The sequence below is a fragment of the Pseudopipra pipra genome, chromosome 27 (genome assembly GCF_036250125.1).
Source record: "Pseudopipra pipra isolate bDixPip1 chromosome 27, bDixPip1.hap1, whole genome shotgun sequence".
NCBI classification, from domain to species: Eukaryota; Metazoa; Chordata; class Aves; order Passeriformes; family Pipridae; genus Pseudopipra; species Pseudopipra pipra.
In genome coordinates this window covers 2,752,685-2,775,230 of record NC_087575.1, presented here as the reverse complement: position 1 = coordinate 2,775,230, position 22,546 = coordinate 2,752,685, and the positions used below count along the sequence as shown (strand labels likewise).

The window sequence follows — 22,546 nt, the reverse complement described above, 5'->3', positions numbered from 1 at the left end:
CTGGGGACTGCAGAAAACAGCCAGTCCCAAATGTTAAAGCAATTACAGGTATTAAAATCCTTCACTCTCTACACCCAGGCTGCTTTAGAAAGCACTGTAACAGCGAGGAATCAAATATTACAAAGTTACTGAAACAAGAAAATGAACTCTGGTTCCTTTAGACTTTGAGGTACATTAACAGCAATTGGGTTATCAGTCTCCAGAGTTAAATAAACAAAATCTAACCTGTGTGACTGAACACCACCAAGGTACTTGGAAGACATCCCATATATCCCTAAGAGCTGCTCTCAGCAGTGTCCGTGGCATTTGGCTTCACCAAACTGCTCCAACGGATTCCTGGGGTCAAGGGTCCCTTGGCTGGGCTGAACTGAGCAAACTTGGGGGGGGAGAGGGAGGGAAACGAGTGAAATATAAATAATTCACAAACTGTTTTGTGCAAATTTTTTTTATTTCCACATTTATATCACAACGTGTCCACTTAAAGGACCAAATAGCAAAGTTGCTCCCTTCTGCATCCCAGGAACACAGAAGTCTAGTTACTGTACATTCACTAAGGCTCTTTGTTTTTGCAAATTGCGTTTATGATGGATATCCATAAGGCAAACAATATCTAAAGGAATGGTAACAAGTATATTTCCAGCATACAAACAGGCTTCCTTTTTCCCTCTCACAGTACAGTTACAAACTTGTAGCACCCTCATTACATTTAGATTCTAGAAAAGGTGATTTTTCTTTTTATTTTTTTGTCCTTTTTTTTTTTTTTTTTTGTTTTTTTTTTTACCTAGAAGTTTGCAGGAAGGGAAAAGGAGGAAAAATATTTGGCTGGTGGTGGTGGGATCAAAAAATATCGTTAAACATCTAGTTTTTGCAGCATTTCTCAGAGACTGGATTTAAACTGAAACCAGACTAAAGGATGTGGATGCCTATGGAATGTTGAGCTGAAGCTGGAGGCCCAGCCTGCAGTGCAACACCTGCTGTTTAAAACCCAATCTCCGTTTACCACATGACTTTCGACCAACGCAATCATGTTCAGAGATGTGATAGAAATAAAACTACAGTTTTTGCACATTGTCTCTCGAATATCTCACTGCCAAATAATAAAAAAAAAAAAAAAAAAAACCCAAATCAAGTCAAATAAATAGATGCATATTTTGTTAAGGTAACTTCCACAATTTTCTCTGTACCTGCCTGTACTAAGATTCCGGCATTCAGAAAGTGCTGGAAATCCTCTTCACTTCTTGGGGGACTAACACTTTTTATAGCTGGCTGGCTAGAGAGTTTTGAACTCACTGATCAACCTTCGTATGCCTTCCTTTGCAATTGTTAGTAAACTGGTAGCAGCATTTCACAAAAGGAGAATTTAAAGGAACGAGCTGGAAAGGCCCAGCTCCCTCCCCCCCTCTGCTCGTGGGGCCTGTTTGTCCAGGACAGGAGGTTCTCTCCAGCTGGAAGTGGCATCGTGTCTGCCAGTTTTTGCCAACTGCAGGTGTAAAAAAAAAGCAGGGTTTTAGCAAAAAACCTGCTCTCAGTCTAGGCAGACGTAAGGCAGGATGTTCAACCTCCCATCATCCCCGTGTGGATCTAAGGATATGCACTGTGTCCAATCATACCAGTTACCCTGTGTGTCATAACAACCGTTCACGCCCGGCCAGTTGTGGTCACGTATCCTGTCGAGGTCATCGCCCGTGACCTCCCTGGTGACCCCAGGCAAGTCTGTAGGTTTGCTGTTAGGAGCTAGAACGTGAGTCTTTCTAGCCTCTTTTCTAGTGCTTTCCTCCTGCTTTAAATACTCAGACATGAAGTAGTGAGCTCCTGGAGTCTGTACTCCTGATGAGGACAGCAAGCTACTCTGTCTGTTTAAATATGACTGAATGATTTCATTTCTGGATAACTCTTTCCAGTTCGTTTGTTCAAAGGGGCTTTGCAGGTTGGGTTTTTGCTCCTGCTTTTCCGTTTCTGTCCTGTGCTGTTCAGTAAGTGCAGGGATTTCTACCTGCAAAGGATCTTTCGGTGTTAAAGGTTTTATCTGTCCTGTCATGGGATCAAAAGTGAGTTTTCTCTCTTTTAACCTCACAGGTTTCACACCCCCTTCTGTCACGTGCCCATCCAAGTTGACTGTGTAGTCTCTGGGTCGGTACCTTTTCTTCTTTTTACTATCAGACCCTGAAGCAGCATCGTCACTGTCCAGTTTGGAAGTGTCCTGTGGGAAGCCCACGTGTGGCAGGAGCGAGTCCCCGGGGTGGGTGCCAGCCTTGCAGGTAGGAGATGTGTGGAGGGGCCCCGCCGGGTGCCTGTGTCCCTCAGGAGGGACCTGCTGCTCCTGCCAGTGCTGCGGGACCTCGGCGGCCGAGGGCTGGGGGAGCTCCAGTCTCTTGGCTGGCAGTGGAGGTGTGGGTGGTTGCATCAGGGATGGTGGTGGCGATGGCACCTGTGCAGTGTCTAAGAACTGAGACCTCTGAGATGGACTGGGCATCGAATCCTTTGGTGAGTACGTGCTGTGCTGCCGAGCAAAAGTATCCTGCCTGACATTCCTGGGGCTAAAGGAGGAGCAGCGAGGGCTCTTGGGCTGGTGAGGGCCCGTGGTCTCTTCTGATTTATCATGCTGCTGAAGCACCGCAGTCTTTAGCAACGAGGAAGTGCTTGAAGGTTTTACAAGTCCTGGAGAACTGGTGTGAGGTTTTACAGCATTTACTGGGATCTTATTGTGTTTATCGTTTTCACTGAGTTCTGTCCTGCTGCTCTCGGGCCCCGCGTGTAGATTTACGTCTACAGGGCTGGGAAAATTTTCAGGACTACCTCCAATCCCGTTTGTTGGAGGGGGTGAAGAGTTTTGTAATACTTCATGACTAGCTTTGGAGACTTTTGGGGGAGGAGGGCCCTGCTGCCCATCCCTGTGATCGCCTTTCCTTTTCCGATTTCCCAGTTTCTCTGGTTTGGGAGAATTCAGTTTCTGTATGTCATTCCTGCTTTTCAACTCGCTGATGGGCTTCGCTCCAGCCACAGCAGGAAGCTGTGTCTCTGGTTTGCAGTTGTGAGCACCTCCATTCGCTGATCCAGGTGGATTGGGGAGCCCTCTTGGCACTGGGTCGTTCTGGGTCACGGGTTCTATCAACTTCTGCCAATTCCGCAACAATTTCTTGGCACGTTTGGCAAGTTCCTCATTGGATGTCTTCTTCCTCACCTCATTGATGAGCCTCCCGAGCCTTGTTTCCTGCAAAGACAGACAAGTTGTTTTACAAACAGGTATCATCATCCCAAGATGATCCCCTTAAAGGAACGTTTCTGCTTTTGCTCACCCTGAGAAATACCTGGTTAAAGACACTAAAGATTTAAGTGTTGAATTAATCTTTTCGGAAGGGATTAGTCCAGCGCTCGGCCACTCAACATGAAACCAGCTGTGGGTTTCAAGTCTTTATTCCCTGAGCTGGGAAAAAACATCAGAAAGGAATTCTTTAATGAGAAAGAACATTGAGAATAAAGGTGTGGGTTCAGATGCAGCACCCAAAAGGTTTGTGTTTACCACAGTGAAAGTCTAAGATCTGCAGAAGGAGCCGAGAGAACAGAATTCCAGGGTCTTTGCCTGTTACAGTAACAATTAACAATAAAAATCTCCATTTGACAAAGCTGACTGCTAGGTGTGACATGTCCTACCTTCCTCCTCCACCTCTCCTCTCCCTTCACTCCCCAGTATCTTGGAAACACGTGGAAGAGCCATTTAAACAAATTCCTGGGGTGTCCCAGAGTGGTTTTGTGAGCGGAAGGAAGTGAAGTGTTTGATTGTTCCCAAAGCACATTTGAAAACAAAGAATTGTTCCACAAGTCAGATTACTTAAGAAAAGGACTTCAAAGGAGAACACAGACCAGCCTGTGAGAGAAATATGCAACCTGTTGGGATACATATGTTGAAATAACAGGTGGAGTTGTAATTAAGCAACAGTTAAAAGCAAGAACACCGCTAATTTCAATACAAAGGGGGAAAAAAAAATATAAATCAGCCATAAAACTTCTTTGGGCTGTTTCTACGAGTGGCCAGTGAGACTGCAGCTCTCCCACACCTGCTCTCACCAAAAAGATCAGATATTGAAACCTGCCTAAATGAGTTTTAGATTGATTTTAAAGACACACAGCAACTATATTCCTATTTCAGATTTCTGGTGCTTGGTCACCAAACATCTACGAAGGTGACCAAAACTGCAGAGTCATATTGCTGAAGGCACCCAAATTCATCAGTGGCAAGTGATGATTAATGTAGTGCCCTGCACAAACAGGAACTGTGCTGCCCAGAATACTGATCTGGCCCAGAAAGGATCCCTGTGTTCAGCACGACAGGGACAAAATAATATCTTAATTGTGAATCCTTTGCAATCCATCTATTGTTTCCAGAAAAGCTCCAATGGAAATTAGAAAGGCAGAGAAAGTCCTTTTATACACATGAAAATCATGTTCAGAGCGTGACATACCTCAAGTGCCTCTTTGGTAATGGGATATTTCTCCAGGCTGGAGATCACTTCCAGCACTGCCACCATGTTATGGATCTGCAACAAGGAACACAAAGTCACTTCATGTTTCATGTACAGGTCTTAGTTATCAAATGTAATTTAAGACCTTCCACTTTATAATTGCTGGGAGCCTTAATCACAAACTGCTCTCAGACTGTCTGGCTTTGGGGAGCTGATTGTTCAAGAAATAGGGACAAGGACACTTTACTGACCTAGTTGGAAGCTGCAGGAGCTGTAACAAACACACTCTTATGTAAAACTCAAGGAAACATTTGCAATTAAACAGCTGTGACTTAGTAGCAAAGTTCTGAGACCCCTGGGCAAAGCATCAGTTAATTGTCCTAACGGGAAACAAGTGCCCAGCGGACCAAGAGCAGGAGCCACTCCAGTGGCAAAGCTGGATTTTTTTTTAGGCACCGCTTCAGATTTACAGAAGTCAGCACTGTACAGTTTTATTCACCATATTGCTGCTTCCTGTGGCTGCACACCAAGAGTCTCCAGAGGCTCCTGGGGCTGGGGCTGTGCCCAGTAGGTGTCCCCAGACCATTGTCCAGACCGGCCGCGGCTCCTCCGGCCACTCCAACACCCCCGGGACCCCCGTGCTGGGGGGGGAACACGGGGAGGAGGAACTGCACAAACCCACAAAAATCACATTTAAAAAGTGAGCCTCAGGTTCTCTCATGGGCTGCACTGCAGCATTTCGGCACCACCAGTGAGCTGCACACACACACAGCTCCCACAGTCTGAGCATCCCCAGCACACGCCTGATTTTAATCATTTTAATAATTTCCACAAGGAACTCCAGATCCACATTTTAGGGACATGGTTTAGGGGTGAACTCGGTAATCTTAGAGAGCTTTTCCAACCTGAACGAGTTTAGGATCCTACACAGAGATCCCTAATTTCCATTACCTGATGTTTCAAGCACAACTTGGAATTTCTAATTCACCTTTGGAGGCAGATTTAAAAGATAAGCACAGGGAAACTTGAATCACAGCCTCATTTATTGCTTAACTGCATTTGTGACTCAACTGGACACGAAGTGCACGTGAGAAAAACCTCTCAGCAAGAACCTCTGCAGGGATCCCACATCACCCTGAAGCCTGAGCAGGAGCATCACCAGCAGCTCTGCCCTCCCAGCCACACTCCCCTGCAGGATTCTTCATTTTAAAAAGACTGAACTTTGTAAGAATTGGCTTTTTCAAGTCAGTTCTACCCTTCCCTTAAGATACAACAGAAAAACCAGGAGCTGAAGTCTCTTTCTTTCAGGAAATCTTGGGTCATGTTCTGTCCACCCCAGCAGAACTGTTTAATGCTGAGGGTACCTGGATAAACCTGGCAGTGATGAAACACCTTCCCTGATTTTCTGATTTATTTATCAAACTTATGTTTAAAAGTCTAAACAGGCTTTGAATGATTCTAACTCTTACAGGCCGTGAAACCAACTGCAGGCCAAAGATTAATTCATTTGTCCTGGTTCTTTCTTCACTGAACCACGTTGTCTCTGCAGATATTTACAGCCCTATCGTGAGGTCAGCTCTGCTAAAACTCTGCTTAACCTTTAGAGCAGCAATAGCACCTATTCTGACATATTTTAGTTTTCACTATTTCACTTCAGTGCACTGACTTTCATCCATGTTTTGATCCTTGCCCTGCCCTCAGTGCTCAGGAAGCACAGTTTAGCACCACAGTTTAACTAATATATAATACCAGGGTTGGGGGTTTTTTTCAGTTTCTAGCACCAGAGCCCTTAGAATGGTTAATGCTCAATTCTGGGACTTTCCAGACACATTTTTAAACTTGTAAAACACGATACTCTCCTTCCCAACACAGATTTTAGACTCTGAACTACCAGGGTGCAGAAGGCTCTGCATTGCAAACACCAGTAATTGGTACAACGATTTTTGCAGTTACTGGTAATCCCCAAATATTCATTATCTAAATGACAAACTGATGGCAAAAAAAAAGGATTGTCAGCCTATGAGGAAGGGGAAAGGGATGTTGTGTGTGCACACACCTACAGAAAGATGAAAACTGGTCAGGGAATTTCCAGTAACAGCTTTGCCTTTGTTCAACACACCCAAACACACACGACTGGATCCCCCAAATGGTAAATCATCTCCCAGGGCCCGGGTCTACACCAGGACTGACAGACTGGGACTTCCCTCCCTCTTCTGGGGACATGTGGTGCCAATTAAGGACAGTGAAAGTGGCTTTACACCACTCAACTCCTGCTAAAACACAAACCACCCGTTTGGGATTCCTCACACATTTGTCACCAATTCAGAGCACGAAGGCTCCCAACATCTCACACTTCCAGCAAGAAGCTCCCCTCATTTTCCCTTTTTTCACCCATAGGAAAGTTTGGTTCTTTAAAAATAAATAAATACAATGTTCAGGCAGGTTCAACAACTTCTTCCCCCTTCCCCAGTAGTTTCCTTGGAATGTTTCAATGAAACTATCATAAAGAGAAGTTTATAATGAGAATCAAATTGCCTGTTTTAAAATAACACAGACTATGAAGTTTCTTGGGGTACAGTTAAACAGCAATGGAAACAAGATGACCTCCCAAAACACTTCAAGTGTCACCCATTCCATGAGAAGACACCTGTTGGGATAACACCCCTATTGCACACCAGCATCTTTACCTTAAACCATCTGTCCCTGGCTTAATAAAATTCATATCTGTCACATAACCAACATGAGACTGACTCTACAAAACCTACCAGGACCTTCCTACTCTGAGCAGCACCAGAAATGTTGATTTATTAATACAAAGGGCTATTAAAGATGCTTACTGGATACACAACCAAGTTCCACAGAGCAGAGTGGGACAGGGAATTTTGGCAGCCTGGCTCTCCAGACACCTGTCAGGAGTGTAACTGCACCACTCAGTGCCTCAAGAACTTGCATTTTAGTTTCTACCTGCCTTTGTCTGCTTGCACTGCAGCCCCTAGCACCCCCCAAAACAACAACTGCCATGAAGCAACCCCAGGACCTGCATTTGGGAGCTGTCAGGAACCAGCTCAGAATAATTTACAGAGTGTTCCAAATGATCCCTGGGAGCACTGACTGGCACAGACCAATTCACTCCAAAGTTTACTGCAGAACATCTGCTTTGAGTCATCTGTGATAATCCCTTCCAGCCAACCCTAATGACAGCCACAGAAAACAAATCTTATTTATTCCATGCAAGGCTCCTTAAGTCATCCAGCCATTCAGCCACACTCAGGAGCTTTACTACTGCTATCCAAGATCTTTTCCAAGTTAAGCACTAAATGTTTTTACTCCAGCCTCAGAAAAAAGCAGGGGTTGCTGAACTCTCTGGAAAAGATCAAACAGCTTAATTTCCTTTTCTTAACTGCCATCTTAATCCTATTTTAGCATTTATAAACCAGGACCGATTCAGTAACTAACTTCAGGGGAAGTGTTACCCAGCAGTTTAAGGGGGTTTTGGGAAGTTTGAGGTACAGCTGCTCCCTCCCACCTCCAATTCCAGTGACACCTTCCCAGGGAGATCTGAAAACAGCAAGCTCAGCATCCACACGAGCTGCATCACCATTTCCACGTGCTGGGATGTGTTTTCTGTTGGACCAGCACACTCCATGTCATGTTTTGATTCTCTTCCTTCACCTCCAGACCAGTCCAGATCCCAAACACAACAGGAACACCCATGTAACACCTCCCTGCCTTCCCCAGGACTGCCTGGACACAGCACAACCTGCACTCCCTCCACTGCTGCCTGAGAAACACAGGTTACACAAACTTTCTACTGCAGTCATTTGGATAAAGCAATTTTAAGTTTTGGTTGGTTGTTTTATTTTTTTTTTTTACATTTCACAGGGATGTTTCTAAAGATTTCTGCATGCACAACTGTATGAGATCTGAGTTAGGAAAGATGAGACACTTAGTTAGGCCTGGAGTAGAAGGAGCAGCTATTTCTGTGTAACACGAAAACATTGGTGCACAATCACAAAAAACCTGCAGTGAAACTGCTAATGCAGTTCCCTGCCCACTGTGTTCCGGTAGAAAGGCACTTTTGCATCACAAAGGTCACATAACAATGCTAAAAGGCACCTTTTGATAGGGCCCATCAGCACCTTTACAAGTTTTTAAAGGGTATTTAAATTTGGTCTGCTAAGCCCAGAGTCCCCCATCACTGACACTCTGCTAAAACCAAAGTGTAACACCAGCACCCTCCTGAAATCACAGGTTAAATAATCAATAACCTGACTCCACTGTGGGCCAGGTGAAACAGAGCTCACAGGGGTCACAACACACTGGCTTGGAGAGAAAGTATTTGCCACCATACTTCAACTTACTTACTCAAAATATCTATAAATACTCCACATGTTGCTGGTTTCAAAGAAGGTACTTTGGCATCATTGTCCCACCTGTAGCATCAAAGCACAGAAGCAAGCAGGGAAGTGGAGACACCACAGAAGTCTAAACAGCTCTTCCATCTTCCTACAGACACAAATCCAGGTGTCTGTTGCCAAGCTGGAGTTTTCTGTTGCCAGTCAATACAAGGAGGGTCCAGACAGTTCACAGGAGCATTTGTACAGTTTTTGTTGTCCTCCCCCTGCCCCTGGGGCTGGCAGCACTTCACAGGAGTTCCCAAACTGTCACAGATCACAGGGCTGGGTACATCCTCAGGAAAACGTCCAAGAAAATCCTGGGTTCAGGGTGAATCTTGCTGAAATGGCCACGGAGGCAGAACTGATTCCAAGGAGGTGCAGTGCCCACTATTCCAAGGAGGTGCAGTGCTCACTATTCCAAGGAGGTGCAGTGCCCACTATTCCAAGGAGGTGCAGTGCCCACTATTCCAAGGAGGTGCAGTGCCCACTATTCCAAGGAGGTGCAGTGCCCACTATTCCAAGGAGGTGCAGTGCCCACTATTCCAAGGAGGTGCAGCATCTGCTGATATTCCTTCTTTTCGGAGCTCTCGGCGTCACCTGCAGCCAAGCACCAACTCCTCGCCCACACTGGGGTCCCCCATCAGTGCCACATCTTCCCCCCAGCACTGCTTTGGTATAAAAGCTACTTCACTGCATAACAATCTAAAATATGGAATAATAAGAAGAGAAAAGTTGCTGTTTCACAGGAGGCTTTATTTGACCGTGGCAATGGAAACACAGCGGTGCAGGGTTTATTCACCTCACAGGTAACAAGATAATCAGACACTGACAGCACACACCATCAGCAGGAAACTGGAATGTCATTTTTTTCAAAGATACAGCCCAAACACACCAAATTAGAATCCAGGTTACAACATGCTGGTATTTAGTTCAGTTCCCTTGCAGCTGATCTATTAACAGTTCCCCCTACCCCCAACCTGACATGGTGTTGTCTAAAATAGGGAACACCAGACACTACTCACAGCCACCACATACCAGAAAGATGATCATGCACTACTTTGTTCATAATCACTGCAAATGTTTGAAAGTCAGTTTGCCAAGAAAGTTCCAATACTAACCAAAGATATTCTTGGAGGTGGAGGCCAGTTTTCAAATAGTATTTTAGTAAAACAGATCTTTAAACACAAAGGAATCGATGGTTTGGGTTGAAAGTCATCCACTGGGAATATCTTCTATGAGAGACAAATTCATTTGGAGTCCATGCCTTAAAAAATGATTAATTTGTGATGCAAAACACAAGTAAAAGGTAGAAGAAATGCTTCTTGACCACCAAGAACTGTCCAAAAAGTGTCCAGGCACAACAAGCATTATCTGTACCTCCAGACTTAGAAGTTCCAGGCCTAATTTAAAGAGTCAAAGCAATCTGCATAAGTTTTATTTATATTTAGGCTTTATTCAGTGGTAAAGTATCATCATCCAGATACCTTTCTGTGTATACACTTTACAAAGCCAGGATCAAACAAGAGTAAGGGCAGGTTCCAATAAAATTCCGTAGTGCAAAGAAATGGCCAGAGCTGAAATATTTCCCTGGAGTTGTTGAGCCCTCTGCTCCCTCCTGGCAGTGCCCACACACATCCCTGGGCTGTGGAGAAGCCACAACAGCCAAGGGAATAAGGAGAGTTTGCCAGCAGAAACAACACCAGAAAACACAACTGGTCCCAGCACTTACAAAGGGCCTGGAGACACAAATCCCCAGCAGTGGAAGTGCCACCAGTGCTCCAGCTTTTCTCTCCATGGCCCATTCCCAGTGACACATCCAAGGGCCCTGACACAGCAGGAATACACTCCATGCTTGGGCAAGGCAAGGGAAACCACCCAACAAGAGGAGTGTCCACTGGAGGAGCCATTCAGAAGACACAAGAGGTGGTAAAATCCAGACTGTGAAGACAAGACACACCCCCAGTCCAGGGGACAGAAGTGGCACGGAGGGAAAAGCTCCTGACTCCAGGAAAAGGTCTTTAAGGCCAACAGAAAACATCAACAGTGAAAGACTTTTCTCCATTTGTATTTATTAGCCAATAACTGGAAGACATTTTTGTTCCTGCAGAGAGAAATACTTGTCTGTCAGCTCCAACAGTTACCAAGCATTTTGTATAAATACCTCAGGAATTGTACCTGTAGTGCCAACCCTCAGTTACAGATGAAACAGAGAATGTGAACCCCCACATTTCTTTTTCCACCCCCACAAAAAAAACCCTGGGCAAATAAAAATTCATTAGCCTGATTTAAAAAGACCAGCAGCTGAAGAAATAATAATCAATTGGAAAAGTGGGTGGCACAAATTCCAGAGGAAGGGCTGTGGAGCACAGTGCCAGGCACTCACTGCCACTCTCACTGGCACCCACCAGGAAAGATAATTTAGGTGTTGAATGGTACAGGAATCAAACTGATCTGGAATTACATGTCCATTCAAGGTGTGACAGTTCACAAAGAACATACATAAAGAGGTCAGAGGAGAGTGGTGGAAAGAGGTTTTGAAAACATGGTTAGTAACAAAAAGTTTAAGTACTCATTTCACACAGTATTGTAAAAATAAGGATGAAACATGTGAAGCTTGAAACCAGCCTTCCTCTGCATTATTAGTCATAATAAAGAAAATGTTAATCAACTGTTTTCATGCTCATTGGCCTGATTTGCAACAAGACAAACACTGATTACATATAAAATACCCAGACAGCTACCAGTGCACTCAAATAAGCTCTTCAATAGTCTCCAGAACCACTACAGAAGTTTAAGAACAGATTAGACAAGTCCAGAAGGAGCTGTTTTATAAAGGTGATGCTACTTCAGGGGAGGTCATGGGCCACAAAGCTCCACCAAGTCCCTTCCACGAAAGGTCTCCTACCATTCCCACCTGGGGAACAGATCCTGAACAGCAAAGAGCAGATACACACTGAAACACCCATTTCTATCTGCTCCAAACTAGACTCAGAGTGGCAATTTAAAGTTCTGTCCTCTCAAAGAGATCTATACAGCTGGAACAGTTTGTATAAATTCAATACTCCAAACCTCCCTGCCCCAGCACAGTGCTCTGAGTAAATGTGAACCCAGAGGAGATGCCCAAGGTTTCCACCACCACTCAGGCTCTGTGGTCACTGTCTGTCACCATTTCACCACCTCACATCCCCTCTAGATCCCCTCAATCACTGCACTGGTCCTAAGGACACCCAACCATGACAGAGTTTCCTTTGTCCACATCAGAATCATTTCTCCTCCTCCCGTACAAAAACTTCAACCAGACTAATATTGGTAGTTACTATTTATTATAAGCCATGAACTGAGATCCAAAATTATTCCTTCAAAATTTAGAGAGCCATAAAATGAGGTTGCTGGGCAAGAAAAGTCACAGGAACAACTGGTCCTACAGAAAGGCAGTTTGATGACTATTCAAGCAGAATAACACAGAAAATCCAGCCTTAAAAATGTGCCCCTTCTGATTTATCATGAGTTTGGTGCTTTCTGCTGTAAGGAACTCACCTGAACTCACTGTGGTACCTCCTTGGGTTATGGTGAGGGCCCAGTCAGGCACCAAACGGCCCTTAAAGGCGTTGCTTGGACAAAATCATTCTGTGATCACCTGCTCCATCTTAATCCACTCCAGAGAACTGGTGGGCATTTAAAATCATCCAACATGCACTGAAGGACTCGATGAGAATGGCTTCAAGGGGTCCAGAGCTTTCTGAAGTTCTTAAATATTATGTAACCCATTCACAGAGTATCTACCGAGAGCTGTTAACACAGAGCAGTTTATATTTGAATGCAACTCAGAAAGGGCCTATTAATGTCACCACAATACAGACTTTTCACTCTTTTCTTAAAAAATAAAACCATCTATCAATGTATAAGTGTATTTTAAATGCAGCAGGCAAACTGTTATCAAATTCCTAGGGAAGCTTCTTGGACAATTACTTAAATGATGAAGGAATCATTTAAGGAATGATTCCTTAAAATGAATCTTAAGGGAGATGAGAGCCTGATGAATAAAATGTTGAATACATTGTAGAATTTATTTATTCATCACACTGGAGAGTAATATGCTCCTGTGACTGCTCATGAGAATTTAAGCATGGTCTGTTTGTTCACAAAACCGGAGAAAAATAGTCTTACAAACTGGGAAAGTTTTAAATGTCAGGTTTGCAGAGAAGTCACTGTATCCTTTCAGCAACAGTTACCAACACAACACTTCTGTCAGGACATATCACAAGGGAGCTTTATGGATATGCAAAAAAACCCCTGAAATGGATTTACTCATCTCCTAGAATCATTGCTCTTCAAATTTGAGATTAAACACTGCTGCCAGTCACCCACTCCCAAATAACTCTGTTCTCTGAAGACCATGTAGGTCCTCAGGACAATATCACCTGCCAGGAAAGTGGAGCCTTCTCAGTGGAGAACACTTGGCCATTGCAGCCAGTGGAAATACCTGGGAACAAAATGCCTTTTCTGCCTTTGGATGGGAAAAAAGCCTTTCCCAGAGGAAGGTGAGCACGGAGCTGTTTCAACTCAGGGCTTACCAGCTGAAGGGTCACTGTGAGAGCAGCTCCACTCCAGAGCTGAGTGCCCAGTGTTTTATTTGTATTTAAACACAGAATACAGAATCATTGAATCACAGAATGGTTTGGGGTGAGAGGGACCTTAAAGCCCATCTCATCCCAGCCACTGCCACGAGCAGGGACACCTCTCACTAGACCAGGTTGCTCCAACCTGGCTTTGGACACTTCCAGGGATGGGGAAGAACATTCAGGAAGCTGCAACCTGGCACTCATTATTTCTAACCTTGGAGCAAAAAACTTCACCATTTCCACTTCAGAAAGCTCCAGTGAGGCTTAAGCCCCTTGGCAGCCTGTCTTAAAAAAGTCCAGTGAAGAAAATACAAAGTCAGAATCCAATAGCTCAGATTTGGACACACAAACTCCTCCACACATGACAATGGACACAGAGTTTTACACAGTGCACAGACCCCTCCCAGTGTGCTCAGCCCACGAGCTGCAGGCACCCACCTTCACAAATACACCTTAAACATCACCTCCTGCATCTGCTCTTCCATCTCATTGTGCTCAACTCTATTCAAGAATCAACTGTAGTTTCTCCAAGGATTAACTATAATATTGAAATATATTTTTCCTGGAACTGTCAGGATGATAACTTATATACAGACATAAAACTCTCTGTTCTTTCCCTTGCAGTTAAGTATGGAGCACAAGGAGTGTTACACACTGACCTGTTCAAAAAGCTCTGCTTAAGCCATGGCTCAAGTTACAGATACTTGTAGATGTGCTGGAAGTTTGTTCACCAAGGAGAATTTATGACTGGGCATCACTACCCTGGGAAAACACCACGTTCCTCTACCTTCCATAGTTCTATCCTCCTTAACAAATAAAGCAATGCAGACCTGTACTATAATTGTGATACTCCACAAGCTGATCCTGCATGGAAACTATGTGAGAAAGCAGCTCCACAAAGTGCTGGCTGTCACTGTCAGACAAGACTTCCACCTCTGCACACTCATCTTCACAGCAGAGTCTGAAAACACAGCCAGATCCCAGAGCCAGCTGTGGACTCAGGATCTCTCCTCCTCAGCTGCTGGGTTAGAAACCACTTTGCTCAGTAAAACAGAACTAATTACATTTTACTTCCAGTGACTCCTCAATGGAAACTGCTACCACTGACTGTTTGGACACGCTGAAAATTGTATACTTTGGTATTAACAATCACACTCCACTGCCCTGTGAAAGCCATGCCCCAGAAAACACCAATTCACTGCCGAGTTTAGCAGATTGCACCTCAAATTAAAGCAATTTGCTGGCACTTAAATATTGTTCCAGACACCGAAAGCATGAATTACCCACAGAAAGAGTAATTTAGCTGTTAGAATACTGAATAAACAAACCTACATTTACATTAAACTTAATGTGAGGCACTTACTTACCTTTACCTTAAATATTTCTTTAAAGGCCAAGAGTATAAGTGGGGCCACATCATACCATGTTACACAGACAGAAGGAAGTTTATTTGGAGTTATCACCAAGCTCAAAATGGGTGAGAGGAGATAACAGCAAAGCGTTATCAGCCAAAACAGACATGTTTTTTTATGTATAAGAAATACCCTGACATTAATTTTAACTCCAAGCCTTATATATTGGAGTAATTCTGCCTTAAAAGAAGTGCTTCTTGACTGATTTCCTCAGCAGGCAGAATCGATTCCTCCTTTCCCTCTCCTGAAACTTTTGTGGTTCCTTTAAAATAGAAAACTCTTACTTGTCAGCTGCAGCACCTTCTTAAAGAAACTGGAAAAGGATCTCAGAGGGAGAAAAAGCTCCAGCTGCTCTGAAGCTGCTCTCAGCAGGAGCCAAAGGGGCCAGAGTGACAGCGCTGCTGTCACGTGGCCGCAGCAAAACCCTGAAGAGAGGCAAGGACACACACCTTACTGCTCCTAAATCAGGCTCACCCTCAACTCACTGGACAAAACCCTCACAAACGACCAAGTGGAGCTCCTAGACCAGGCCCAGCCTTCAGCTGAAGATTTTCCTGTTTGCTGATGCATAAGTTGGGTGTTTCTCCAGCCTGGGGCTGTGCCAGTGCCAGTGCCAGGCTGCAGTGCCAGGGCAGCAGTTGTACCCCAGGCCCACCCCAGCTCCAGCCTCTGTGCCCAGTTCTCTGCTCTCCTGGGTTAAAGGTGTGCCAAGGTGCAGCCAGATGCCCTCATTCCCCCTGGAACACAGAGGTCCCCAGGGAGACAAAGTCAGAAACCACCACCCTCAGGTTCTCTGCTGCCTGGGAAGTTTGTTTCAGCACATCCCTCCTGCAAGGCCCCACATCTTGCACATCAGCTGTGGTTCGTGGGGACTGTCAGAGATTACTCCCCATGTTTAAGCTCCCTACAAAAAGTTGGTTCTTCCATCCACTGGCTGCTTCATGGCTACACCAATAAAAATGTGTTAATGGGTTATTTCCCTGCAGCCTCTGAGCATTCAGTGTTCACTTCTCACCCAGGGCCCACAGACAGCACATGCAGGCAGGTACTTGCTGCAAAGTTTTATCATTGGGATTTAAAAAGTCTTTTAATGATCTCCTTTAATGATCCCCTTTAATGAACCAGCCTGACAATGAGAGGGGGTCACCTGGAGGGTGCTGCTCTGCAACAGCCTGAGCTGCCACAACCCCACTGTCACCTCTCCTCTGCCACACACCAACTACCAACTCCTGCTCTGTGCCCAAACTGAACCTCCCTGAGCCCAGGAGGAGCTGGGCAGGGAAAGAGGCCCCTGAGGAGCCCCTGCTCAGGTAGGTTTGGCCAGGTGAGTCCTTGGCTGGCCCGGTGCAGGGTCAGCACAAGGGAGGGAATGGGAACAGCTGGAGGTGGGGATGGGGATCCCAGCAGCAATCCCAGCTCCACTGGCAGCTTCAGCTGGTGTAAGCACATGGGTTTAAGCCAAAACAATCCAACTTTTGATCATTTGGAGCATTAGCCACACAACCTTTAGTGTAAGGTGGTGGTTTACTCTTGGATTTGCAAAGCTCACTCAGGAGTTACTACTCAGGAGCATCCTCCTGGATAGCTATAAAGACATTTCCCAGCAGTTATCCCAGAACATGGAGTCCCTGCACTGCTGCATCCTCACAAACACAGGAGAATTCCAGATATCTGTGAGACACACACAAGCAACAGCAGCAATAAAGGCTCTAGAGGTGAAACTTTGACCATAAGGCAGCGACTCTGACCTCAAAAAACCCAGCCAGGCACAGTTGACTTTTGCAGGTAACACACACCTCCTTCCTGCCAGGTCCCAAGGCAGCAGGGCAGCACGAGGAAGCAGCAGCATTCCACTTCTCATGGAATCCCAGAATGGTTTGGGTTAGAAGGGACCTTAAAGCTCATCTCATTCCACCCCCTGCCATGGGCAGGGACACCTTCTACTAGACCAGGTTGCCAACCTGGCCCTGGACACTTCCAGGGCTGGGGCAGCCACAGCTTCTCTGGGTAACCTGTGCCAGGGCCTCCCCATCCTCACAGGGAAGAGTTTCTTTTCTGCCTCCATACTTTAAGACCCAACTTTGCTGCCACACCTGTGCCAGAACTATTGGTGGTGCACCAAAAGTTTTATCAAGTGACTGAGTTCCATCAAAAACTACCTGGGAAAAGACACATATACTGTCTTTTCTTCTTTAAACCCTGATCAATCCCTCGGTTCAGTTCACCACACCATCCTGCACACATAAAATGGGTGTGTGTAGCAGGAATAAGAAGTGGGTGTTATTTAAATTGTCACTGCTGCCGAAACAAACACTCAAATTACAGCTTCAGAGCAAATGACTCTTGCCATCATCACTGCAACCTGGGCATTTTCAAGGAATTAACACTGGAAAAGCAGTTTGGCATTCCCCTTGCTTTGACCCCTCCATCCAAACTCTGATATTCCTGTTTGCTCAGGTTTTGCCTTAGCAGCCTCAAAGTTCAGAATGGTCACACTTCTGCAAGGAAAACTGTGAAAATGAAAAGTTTTTAAGCCCCCAGCCCCTCAAACTCTCTCAAAAAGTGACAGCCTGGACTGCCACTAAGCCAACAAAGCACTGCCAAAAACCCAACTGTGCCATCACCCTCCCACAGGTGAATTCAAGTGAATCCAGGTTTTTTTCAATACAGAGCACCAAGAAACACAGCCCTCCTCAATTAAGGTTGCTATGAAGAACCTGAACACAATGGGACTCACTACATCAGGCCCAAATCTTTATCTGGAACCCAGGACTGACACAATAAACTTTCCAGACCCTCCATGTCAGGAAAGGCCCCAACCACCTGCATGTTTAATCACACACCTGAAACAACTCAGGGCCTTCACGCACAAAATGTGAGGCTACTGCAAACAAGATGAGCTGCAGCAAGGAAAGGAACAAAGAGGGTGAGAGGTACAACAGGTTCCCTGCACTCAAAACTGCTAAGCTCATTAAGGCCTCCAGAAAAGGATAAAGCTAAAGCAAGAGCCATTCCTAGTCTACTTTCGCCCACACGTAGCACTTCCTGCATCCACAGAAATCACTGAGACCCTCAGGAAGTGAACCACCACCTTCCTCTGCTTTCTGTTTTTGTGTTATTACAGCAGTGTCTTGCAGCTTCTCCCAGCTTTTAAAACTCTGCTAGAAAGTACCTTTCTCCCCAGTGAGGGAGGTTTTGTCTCCAGGACCTTGGTAAAACAACCAACACAGAAAACAGCCATGGAAGCAGCTTTAACCCTGCAACTGGTGCCAGCTGGGAGATCACCCCCTGCCAACTCACCACCCAACATATTATAACACACAGACCAATTTATTACTAATAATCCAGACCATGGACCACTCCTGAAGGTCTGGGCTGCAAGGCCAGCTGAGATCCTGCATGGACAGCCCAAGTTCCAGCCAAGCCCAACCTCACAGGGAGCACATCCCAGGCTGTTGCTCAAACCAAAGCTGGATTTGTGTGGCAGAAGGGCATTAATGGCAAATAATGGAGTTATTATCTAATATTTAAAAAGGGGAACAGATTGCTGCATATTCAGCATGAGGAACCATTTAATGGCCAGCACAGTTTAGCAGGCAGTTGGAAACAAGAGGTTTGGCCACAGAGCAAAAACCAACAGATCTCATTACTCCTGATGGCAGGTAATAAACTCCCCGAGGAGCACAGAGCACAAATTAACAAAGGTGTTCTGCTGGGTGGGAGAGGTGGTTTCTCAGAACACAGAATCTGAAGGAAAAAGCCTTATTTCCACCAGAACCAAGGAATATCTCCCCTATTAACACTTCATACAACCCCTGCTTTCCTCCACCACGAGTCCTGGAATATTCTCACTAACACAGAAGCTTTGGAAGGCAAGTGATGTTGATACTTAGTGCTTAGGTCATGGAGCAGAAGTGGTTTGTCCATGTTTTTTTGAGGGAAAAAGGCTGAATAAATGAAGACACAATACCAGACATCCCATGTGGCTTCCAAGATGATGTATGTTCTTTAAAAATAGCTTATTTCTTATAGGTCTCCTTTGAAATAGAGGTTACCCGTGTAGATCCTGAACCAAGTATGGGGAACTAAGTTATAAATATATTCTGCAGCAACTACTAGAGGAGGCTCAAGTGTTAAACCTGCATGTAAATTCAGCATTGCTCCCAAGTCAGCACAGTTTTACAGAGCAGCTGGGGATGAACAATCAGCACAGGAGATCATTTCTTCAGGCCAGCAGGTTGTGAAAGCTTGGGGAAATTATTATTTTGATCAACTCAATAGAGGTAGAAAAATTTATGTCTCTATTTTTTTTTTTAATTTAAGCCCTGATTTGAGAGTTAACCAAGATCTGTATAACCACACAGACCCTCAGAGCTGCACAGGAATGAATATCCACAGTGGCAGCTCGTGTTAGGGGATGTATCAGTCAAGCTTAAATTTACAGACCCTACAAGAACCAACCGTGTCCTCCTCCTCACCCTCACAGAACTGGCCTGGTTTTGCACACCTGACATTGTTAGTGCAGCTCTCACCCTCTCCAGAAACACACACATAACACACACCAACTACACTGAAAAGCCTGAGTGAAATCCAGGCCTCAAAGCTCGACTTTCTTGGGAAATGAGGAAGTCAATGACAATAACAAATATTGTAGGTTTGAACGCAACCACTTCTGTCAGGAGAAGATTCTAAAACCAGCAGAAAGTAGCCAGTTTTCCATGTGTCCCTGCAGGCACAGCAGCTCATGGCTGCACAGACTCTCCCAGCAGGAAAACACCACAGCAGTTTCTTGTACTTTCGCATTGCTGCCCAAGTGTGATCAAACTCAGCATCTACTTTTATACATGTTCAAAATCCAAGTTTTCCTTCCCTCTGTGCCAGGTAGTGAACAACCAAAACCACCACATATCCCATGTGCTTTGGAGCAAAGAGCCTGAGCTCCAGGCCTGCACAATAAACCTCAGCCACACCACCTCTGCTCTCCTTCAAGAAAAGGTTAAACTGGAAGACAGCCCCTGCCTACAGGCACTTGGGAACAATGGGCTGATTTTTCTGCCACCAATTATTGCCCTGGATAAGTATCAAGTATGTAGAATTATAATTTAACATACATCACACTCCTAAACTTAAGGGGCTACTGACCTGTTGGAAGTTCAGCAGAGCTGATGCTCTGCCCTCCCCTTGCAGGGAGCTGCCTGGTTATTTTGGGTCCCCTCACCAGGACAGTGCTGCCAAAACCTTCCCAGCACTGTGTAACAGCCACGTGTGGAGAAAGGGAAAAGCATCCATCACAAAAGACACTTCCTGGCCGCTCAGCTCTGCAGAGTCACAGTGTTTTAGAAAGTAACACCAGAATTAGGGTAACCATTGCAGCCTGACAGTTCTGAAGTCAAAAGACACCACGGATCTGTTAGAATTTTATTAAAGTAGGTTGGCGCTCGGTCTCAGGCAGAGTGAAAAATCTGCAGCTGCAGAGAGAGAGCTCAGAGCAGACAGGATTCATGAAGTGCCCCAACTGATATTTCAGCAAGATCCACGGTGAAGCACTGCAAACTCAGACAGCCCCAACGTTTAACAGCCCACAATTACCACCAGCATTCCTCACTGTTACTCCAGTGTGTAACACTGCAGCTGTGACAGACCCAGCACAGGGGGTTCTACAGAACCTACAAGGTCACAGTGATTTTTCTTCAGTCCACTTCAGGCCACTCCAGGGGGGCTCCAAACGGCACTAACTTTATTGGCTACTTTAGGACTTTGATACAGGCCTATCACAAAAAAACACTTGTTCAGACAGCAGCAGGTATGACTTTAACAGAACCAAAACACTGTTTCATACCCCCCAGCCCCTGGAACAACACCCACACGTTCAGCCTGATGTTCAGGCTGCCCCCACAAACTGCAGATGGCCAAGACAGATCCATGTCTGCATCCTGCAGTGGTGACTGTTGATCTAAGCCTCAAAAATCAGGACAGATTGCGGGCTCTGCAGTCCTCTCACAGCAATAAACACCTAAGCAGAGAATTGCTCGGACGAGCCAAAAAAAGCCTCAAAAGGAGCAAGCGATCCTTCAGATAACCACCACTTAGGGCCACTTACAGGTGAAACACACGCTGACTCCTGTGCTCACACCACATCCCAGAAGGAGCACATAAGCTCATTACGGCGCTGCAGGAAGGGATAAAAAGCGAAGACCGAGGCTGCTCGGCGCTGGAGCAGCTCCAGAGCCCCGGGGTGGCCCCGGAGCGTCCGCGGGGCCCGAGGAACAGGTGGGCGCCCCGGCAGGTCCCGGCGAGGGCCGGCCCAGAGCCCCCTGCAGGCCGCGCCCGAGCCGCGGCCTGGCGTGGGGAGGCGGCCGGGCGGCCCCGCCGCATGGACGGGCAGCGCCGGCCGGGCCCGCAGCACCGAGCGCCGCCGGGGTAGGGGCCGGGGCGGCCCCGGCCGGGCGCGGAGCGGCTCCGGGAGCCTCCACCGGGGTGGCCCCGGGCTGGAGGAGCGGGCGGGCGAGACGCGCCGGGGCTGCGGGACCACCGGGCGGGCAGCGCGGCGGGAGCTCCGCGGGACCGCCCGCGGCGGAGCCTCCGGTGCCCCGGGGAAGGGGCGGTGTGGAGGTGGCCCCGGAGGGCCCCCCGTGTGCCCCGAGCGGGGGGGCGGCGGGATCGCCGGGCGCAGGGTCGGCCCGGAGTGCGGCGGGGGGGGGGCCGTACTCACGTTGCTCTGCGGGTCGATGGCCTGCAGCAGCCGGTCCCTGATCTGCTGCGGGGACGGGGCCGGAGCCGCTGTCATTGCCTGGGCGAAGCGGGGCGGCTGCGGGGCTGCGGCCGGGGCTGGCGGGCGGCGGCGGCGGGGCCGGGCCGGGCCGGGGCGGCGGCGGTTCCTCACTCGCCGGCGGCGGCGGCGGCGGCCTCGGGGAGCCGGAGGGGCATGTTCGCTGCGCGCGGGGCTGGGGGCGGGCGGGGGGCCGGGGGGAGCGGGCGGGCCCGGCGCTCCCTCCGCTCCGCTCCGCTCGGCTCGGCTGGGGCCGCTCGCGGGGCGCGCTGGGGGCAGGGCCGGCGCCGCGCGCGGCTCCCTGGGACGCGCCCGACGCCGTGACGCGCGCGCGCCGCGCCCCGAGCGCGGCTCTGCCGCCTCCCCCCCCGCCCTTCCCTGCCCCGCCCCGCCCCGCCCCGCCCCGCACGGCCCCGCCGCGCACGCTCCCGGCGGGGGCGCGCACCGCGCGTGCGCGGGAGGGGGGGGGGGGAAATGGGGGGCGGGCGCACGCGCGGTGGGGGAGAGAGGCGGTGTGGGGCTGAGGGGACGAGACGGGGGGAAACGGGGGCAGTGAGGAGAGAAGGGGGAGACGGGGCAGGTCGTGGGGGGAGAGGGGGTATGTGGGAAAAGGGGCTCCGGGGCAGCGGGGAGGTCCTGGTGGGAGCATGGGGCGTTGGGGGAGTTTGGGGAACTGGGGGGAGCCGGAGGAGAGGGGAGGTCGTGAGGGGAACGGGGCGGTGATGGGGGTGCGGGGGCGAGAGGGGCTCTGGGGAGAGGGCGCGGCTGAGGGGACAAGATGGGGGGCACCGTGGGAGCGGGGGGAGTGAGGAGAGAGTGAGGAGATGGGGGAGAGGGGAGGTCGTGGGGGGAGCAGGACGGTGCGGGGGAAGAGGGGGTCCGTGGG

The 22,546-nt window shown here is 47.7% G+C and overlaps 1 protein-coding gene across 3 annotated transcripts; it reads right to left on the bottom strand.

Moving 5' to 3' along the window:
- Positions 1-429: 429 nt before the first annotated feature.
- On the bottom strand, positions 430-21,927 carry MED26 (mediator complex subunit 26). 3 transcript variants are annotated; one of them, XM_064637454.1, is made up of 3 exons: positions 21,604-21,927; positions 4,461-4,535; positions 430-3,211 (listed from the first exon to the last, which is right to left on the bottom strand). In XM_064637454.1, the coding sequence occupies exons 1-3, from the start codon at positions 21,676-21,678 to the stop codon at positions 1,526-1,528; spliced, it is 1,836 nt and encodes a 611-aa protein (XP_064493524.1). In that variant the 5' UTR covers positions 21,679-21,927; the 3' UTR covers positions 430-1,525. The 3 variants fall into 3 exon arrangements, with proteins under 3 accessions (XP_064493524.1, XP_064493526.1, XP_064493525.1); XM_064637456.1 differs by lacking the exon at positions 21,604-21,927 and adding an exon at positions 14,847-14,918; XM_064637455.1 differs by lacking the exon at positions 21,604-21,927 and adding an exon at positions 8,826-9,256.
- Between the last annotated feature and the right edge of the window lie 619 nt (positions 21,928-22,546).